The following is a 7259-nucleotide window of genomic DNA, read 5'->3' as shown; positions in this document are numbered from 1 at the left end:
ATCAGTAGTAACACAAAGACTTTTTTTAAATAATCCCTGAATTTGTTCCATATTTATAGGCCCAACCTAATTACCAAATATTGTCAGAGTAGAAATACCTTTATTAAAATTTTTAAAATCATCTCCATATCACTAAAGTCAAGGTCACTGGCTGGCTACTTATATAATGTGGTGCAATGAAATTACAACCCAGCAGAAGTTTGTCAATCTCTTTTGGTTGTTGTAATTAGACCTGACCTATAATTATTGAACAAAACAGCATATGCACAATAAACATTCAAATAAATGTATCTGACTGTATTCAGTACATTAATCTATTTTCAGTATCATTAGCTCCAAACTGTCTTGTTCATAGCAGAGGAAAAACCATATCTACACCTAAAGACAGTTCTCATTACTTAAAAGGTGGATTCTAACATCAATTCACCACCATTATGTGTTGTTTGATCACTAACCTCTTCTTGAATAGCTGGAAGGGAAGGCTTTGTGGTCAGAGGTATTTCAGTCTTAAACAGGGACTCCATCTTGATATGGGTATTGATGTAGAAGGACTTCTGAAAAGACTCAAGGGTGAAGTAATAGATGAAAGGATCAAAGCAACAGTTCAGAGTTGCAAGGCACAAGGTGATTGGGTACATAATCTTTGCAAATCTTTCCAACAAACAATTGGTAATGGCTTGGGATCGCACCAGAGCATACAGGAAGAGGACAGAGTTATAGGGTACAAAGCATACCACAAAGACTGCCATATGCACTGTGATCATCTTCAGCACTTTTTTCTTATTGGTCCCAATTTGAGACAGTGTAGCAGGCTTGCGGAGGGTTCTTAGCACCACGGAAGAGCAAGAGACATTCAATATCAGAGGAATGATGAAACCAACAACTTCAATAAATATGGTGATCTTGGACAGATAAGTCTTCCAGACACGTTTGGAGAAGCCCTCAAAGCAGGTGGTGGTTGCATTGTTGACATTAGTGGTGGAGAACAAAGAGGCTGAAATACCACCACTGAGGACTAGCATCCAGACTCCAGCACACACAATGGCAGAATTCCTCCTTGTCCTAATGGTACGAGATCGGAAGGGATAGACAATGGCCAGGAAACGATCCACACTAATACAGGTGAGGAATAGCATGCTCCCATAGATGTTGGTGAGGAATGCAGTCCCAGAGATCTTGCAAAGGGTGTCACCAAAAGGCCAATGACGGTTGAAATTGTAAAAAATTTTGAAAGGTAGAGTGCAGACAAAGAGCAAATCAGAAAGGGCCAGATTGGTGATGAAAATAGCAGTCTCACTTCTCATTTTCATGCGGAAGCAGAAGACAAACAGAGAGGCACTGTTGGTTATCAGACCCAGGATGAATACAACACTGTAGACAGCGCCGTTCAGATTATACTTGAAGGAATCATCAACAATGCAAGTATTATTGGCAGTAGCATTGCCTAACCTGGGTCTGAAGCTTGAATTTAAATCTTGAAATTGAAAGTCAATGAATCTTCTGTCACCCATGGATTTGCTTTTGTTTTTGTTTTTGTTTTTCAGAAGGCCTGCTGGCTGCAGGGTTCACCACTTTGAGACTAGAGACTGGTAAGAAATATTTTCCTCCTATAGGAGACAAGATGGAATGAATAACCAAGTCTGCCTTCCATTCATTTCTGTGGAGTAAAAGATATCTTGTCTACCAGACTAGAAACAATATGCACGTTCAGCTTGTTTTGACAAGGACGTTTTGAGCACAAACCATATGTCAAAAGTTACTATACGAGTATGTTGCAAGACTGGGAGAGATCATACTTAATATAATAAAGGCAATACTATATGCAGCATTACAATGAACAGGAATAAGATATTGGTTGCTTGAGAGCCTAAACAGGGATGGGGGATGGGGATGGGGAAACAGACCACTGATAGTTAAAACAGCACTAATAGTTTGAAATGTGTGAAAAATTTTTTAACTTTCAAAAATGTGTTTTGATTCCCTTAAGAACACCATATGATAGGCAAGAAAAGAATTTATCACCATATTACAGAAGAAAAAAACTGAAGCTTGTGTAACTTAAAATTACAACATCAGAATTAGAAGAATGTATAAATGGTAATGTCAGAACAAGAACTCAGATTTTTTATCCCTAACCAAAGGATTGTTACACTAATCTAAATTATATTGTCTCCCTTCCAATACTAGTAAACTTCACTGTCTGAGTATTAGCTCTATTTTACAAGACTACAGGTCAATATGGCACCTCCAGGACATGCTCTTAAAGAAGTTATGATTAAACTTCTGAAGTAAATTATTGATTCACTTTTCTTCTAAAACATGAGTTCAAAAAGCAAAGATCGCTCAGTCAATTAAAGCTTCTGGTGAAAAGATTTTTTCACCATATTACATAGCCTTTTGAGGGTGATAATTCACATAAAAATCTCAGAATTTCCCTCTTGCAGATTGTAGTTCCTTCTTGCTAAATGCTTAGCCTAGTATGTTTTCATCTCCCCTTCCCACAGCCCAATCCATTACTTTCATGCTTTCAGCTCCTAAATTGGTCCTAATCAATAAAACCTTTTCTGGTTAACTACAAGTGAAATGTAAAAGTAGATTTCACTTAAAGGACCAACCCCCTACCCCACTATACACTTCTGATCGGATGAGTTGGTTACTTGCCCATTGCTTACCACTGTTTATACATGTGGCAGTCATTAACTTGATCATCCTGTTGGGTATCTAGACCAACATTGTTCTAGTTTGCATATAGAAATCTTTTTAACTTTCTGGGGCACCTGGGTGGCTCAGTGGGTTAAAGCCTTTGCCTTCTGCTCGGGTCATGATCCCAGGGTCCTGGAATCAAGCCTCACATCGGGCTCTCTGCTCAGCAGGGAGCCTGCTTCCTCCTCTCTCTCTGCCTACTTGTGATCTCTGTCTGTCAAATAAATAAATAAAATCTTAAAAAAAAGAAATCTGTTTAACATTCTATGTTAACAGCTGCCATAGGAACTGTCTTTCGAATTCTCTATAATACACTAGGGACAAGTAACTGCTGAATGAGTTCTTTTCAATGAGGAGGATATGGAGTAAAAGTGGTCTTTGCTCCCTGATATAACCAATAATGGATTTTCACATGATTATATTTTAAAATGTGAAAGGCATTTTTCTGAAGTGATTCCACCTTACATTACTCTTTCCTTCCAACTCCCAGCAAACAGGTCAAAGGGCCACTCTATGTAACAAAGAAGGGAGTGGAGTGAGGAATCTGCCTGAGATATAGAGGCCTAAAGTTATTTCAACCAGTGTTTGGATTGAGAAAAAAAAAATCACTTGCTGCAGTGCCTAGAGAGAGAAATGGTCTTGGAGAGATGACTTATGAAATGTATATCAAAGAGTTGTCATTTGTAATAGCTAAAGTTCTCAAGTTAAGATTGGAAACTTCCTATAACTTGATTCTCAGACAAAAATCTTTATGGAGTGCCTCTCATATTCTTTCTTGACCATTTCATCCCATAGGCCCCACTTAGTGTTTGCCATAATCAACCTTGATATGTAAAAGCAAAGTACAATGGGAACCTTAACCAAATTAGGTCCAAAAGAGGGGGAAAAACAGACAGGGAGAAATAAAAATAAGTAAGAAGAGCAAACGAGGAGATGGGAAAGAACATAGCAATGAAATTAAAACCGAAGAACTGAGAGAATGAGGAGAAGAAAAGGTGAAAGAAAGAGGACCTTGATCGGGAGAGGTCAGTGCTGCTATCTAATTTGTATTTAGGGCCTTGGGAGGTTTTTCTGGTTCACAATTCCTCAAATCTCATCCTCTCTACTACTTTGCTTCATCTCATTCCTTCCAGTGTTCTCAGAAAGAATAGTACGCGATCACTATATTTAAGGTCACTGAAGCTGATCTGCAAAAACAGGAAGAATCTGAAAAATCTCAGTTAATGTGGTTTCTATCCCTCTTTGGGAACTGTAGTCCCAAGTTTCTACAAATTCTTTCACCAAAGGGATGGCAGACGGAAAAAGAGAATGGCAAACGTCTCAACTGCTTAAAGCACTTTATCTAGTATTTTTAACATCTACCACTCACTACCCATTAGTCTGGATGCCATTTTTTTTAATTGTTAAAAGAAATCAAGAGAGTAAAAAATATTCCTCTAACATAATTACATAATCTAAAGAAATTAAGGGACTGAAAAATCCCTAATATTAAAGCAAATCTTCATTCACTATAACCTGCTTGCACCTGCCTTTTACAATAAGTACTGCCAATAAGATAAATGCTTTCATGACAGATGTCTTTTTGCCTGTACCCAGAACCCCTCAACTCTGCCTACTGACCTTTTTACACAGCATACTTCTAGCTTACTGGCTTTTATTTTGTACTTCCCAAGTTGGTGTGCTTCAAATAGACGAAATTTTTTTCCCTAGTTTTCCATTCAGTTTTATGTCTCCCAGAACATATACACTACACCAACAACGGGCAGTCTCGCACTTCTGCTTTGCTGCTTTGAGTAACCAAATCCTGTGGGAGAGCAAGGACCACAGACAAGAAAGCATTACAGTCTCAGTCCTAAAGACAGGGCATGGGAAAACAGCCACTAAGGCCCTATTCATAGCTCTCCTTTGCTTGAACACATAGCACCTTTGCTGTCTAGCAGTGAGGGCGTGGTGCTGGGACTTAACACAGCATTGGAAGCAAGGAGTTCTATTTCTGACCCAGACACTAGTTCACTCTGTAACTTGACTATACTGTTTCTCTTTCTTGTATAAACATTACCTCTGAGCCTCCCAGCTGAGGCTAAGAAGATTCAAAGGGCTTGTGAGTAGCTTTTTGAGCTTGCCAGTATTCAGTCCTACCTAATCACAAGGAAACTTTATAGAAGATTTTTTTCCTTCTTTTTCCTGACACAACTAGACACTTACGTCTCTGTCTTTCTTAGTAAGCTGAATTTACCAAGCAACACATCTTACTCCTGGCACCATGTATACCTTATACCTCAGAAAGCCCCCCCCCCTGAATTTCAAACTTTACACAATTCTCTCATAATAGGACAATCCAGAGGGTGCCCTCATAAGGACCATCTCCCACTGAGCTCTGGTTAAAAAATCAGAGAGGCATTTGACTCTCAAGATGATTCTAAAGGAAAATCAATGATATTTTAAAAAAAAACAAGGTCTCTTCTGACTCCCTTTTTTTTTTTTTAAAGATTTTATTTATTTATTTGACAGACAGAGATCACAAGTAGGCAGAGAGAGAGGAAGGGAAGCAGGCTCCCTGCTGAGAAGAGAGCCCAATGCGGGACTTGATCCCAGGACCCTGAGATCGTGACCTGAGCCGAAGGCAGCGGCTTAACCCACTGAGCCACCCAGGCGCCCCTGACTTCCTTTCTTTTGACTAAAAGAAACTTTTTTAACCACTAGATTTTTCATAAATGGCTAATATACTGCGCACTGAATGAAGGCAAGGGGGCCAACATGAGCTTCAGATGAGATGAAGAAGAAAAAACACAGGCTGATTCAGTTAATCACGTATTCCACTGTAGGTAACATGGGACTATTGTCTTGTAAAGACCTTTGCATCCAATCATTCCAATGTTTAATCACCTAGGGGGTTCAGAGAACTGGGTGGATATATTTTAACTGACAATGGGCAAGAGGTAGATCACCTGGAGGTTGACCAAAAGGAAATCTGACCCTTAATGAATTCTCAACTTTAACTTACACATACAGACCCAATTTGTATAAGTACCGCGCGCTAACCGATTGCGCCACTGGAGCTCCATACAGACCCAATTTGAACAGTGCATGGTAGTGTTCACACTTTTTAAAAATTTCTAATAATGATTAAATATACCATGTTTAGGGTCTTTGGGGCTCCTAGAGGAAGTGGAGTTAGTTTTTTGGTCCTGTAAAGATGAATACCTAAATCACTTCACTAAATGCTAAACTTTCAAACACTAAATGCTATTTTCAAAGGATAACATTGAAATCAAAGTTCTAACTCCTGGCATATTCCCAGTAGCCTAGAAAGGTTGGCTTGCTTTTTTTCTCCCTATAGAAGACAGTCCAGAGTTTAGGAAGACAAAGCTTAAAGGTAAAGTATCCTCAAATTGTCTTGCCTTGCTCCATTTTTATTGAGCTTGGGTCAGGTCAGAGTGCTTCTGATCCCCAGAGGACTTCCTTTTTCTACTCTGGTTGAAGCTTAGAAACATTGACAATAGTTTTCAGAGGAAGCCAAAACCTATTGTGTCCTTGCCTATAAATATCTAGCAGTGAAGCAAACTAAAAAATATAAAAATATTGCAAAAAAATACAGATCAGACCATTCTGCTGGAGTAATAGGGAATATGTCCAGACTGTTGCTTCTCATGAGAGTGAATGCTAACAGATAAGACTAAGTCACAGACATGGCTCACTATCATACACATGGTTCTAATTGATGTTCCTATGCACTGGTTGATGTTTCATAATAGTTTTTAAAATACAACTTAGTCTTATGGCATTAATAACATGGAGGAAACCATAGGTAAATATTTTACTCCAGAACTAAGCTGTGAAATTGATCTCTTTCATGTTTCATGTCAAGTAAGCCAAGCTGTGCATCAAATCTTCAGATTGATAAGCTTCATTTATTTCAATGCAAGAAATATCCTTTTAAAAATCACATATTTATATTGATTTCGATTTGCACTGAAATTATTATGGTTGTTCTGCCTCTTCACTTTATTTGAGAAGAGCAAGAAATTGACACAGGCCCTAATTGGAGCAGATCCTAACCTCAGTAATTAACTTGATTTTTTTTTCATTACAATAATCCAGTCTCCCACTAACCCTCCACTTGATGACACAGTCTAATCTTTAAAAAATAATACTGTTTAGTGCTCAACCTGATGCAGCCAAAGATTGGATCAACCCTACCAAAATAGAACTTTCCCTAATAGATACAGAGTAAGATAATTGCAGAGAAACTGCTCAACTTAATATTATGAAGTTGTTTAGAATCTTGAGATTCAGTATCATCTCAGCAGAAGCCCCAGACCACTTGGAAAACATTTTGGGTGTTCCTAAAAGAGTTCATTTCCAACTTTTGTGAGGTTCATACATACCAACTGGGAATTTGGCTTTATTAGACATATTTAAACAGGCAAATTAGTTATCAATTTGCACACCAATTCACCTGACATACTTGGATACTGATTTTGATAATATGAGTAAAAAATATGCCTCCCATCTCTAAGGGTATATACCAATGTCACAGAGGACTTAAATCAAAG

General features: G+C 38.3%; 1 protein-coding gene across 1 annotated transcript; it reads right to left on the bottom strand.

Annotated features, from left to right (window-relative positions):
• Positions 1–398: 398 nt before the first annotated feature.
• LPAR4 (lysophosphatidic acid receptor 4) lies at positions 399–1511 on the bottom strand. The gene has a single exon (XM_059157420.1). It carries the CDS (start codon positions 1509–1511, stop codon positions 399–401), a length of 1113 nt encoding a protein of 370 aa, XP_059013403.1.
• Positions 1512–7259: the final 5748 nt, after the last annotated feature.

This window comes from Mustela lutreola, chromosome X, assembly GCF_030435805.1.
Source record: "Mustela lutreola isolate mMusLut2 chromosome X, mMusLut2.pri, whole genome shotgun sequence".
Lineage (NCBI taxonomy): Eukaryota > Metazoa > Chordata > Mammalia > Carnivora > Mustelidae > Mustela > Mustela lutreola.
The sequence above is the reverse complement of the archived record's forward strand: the minus strand, read 5'-3'. Positions and strand labels throughout refer to the sequence as shown.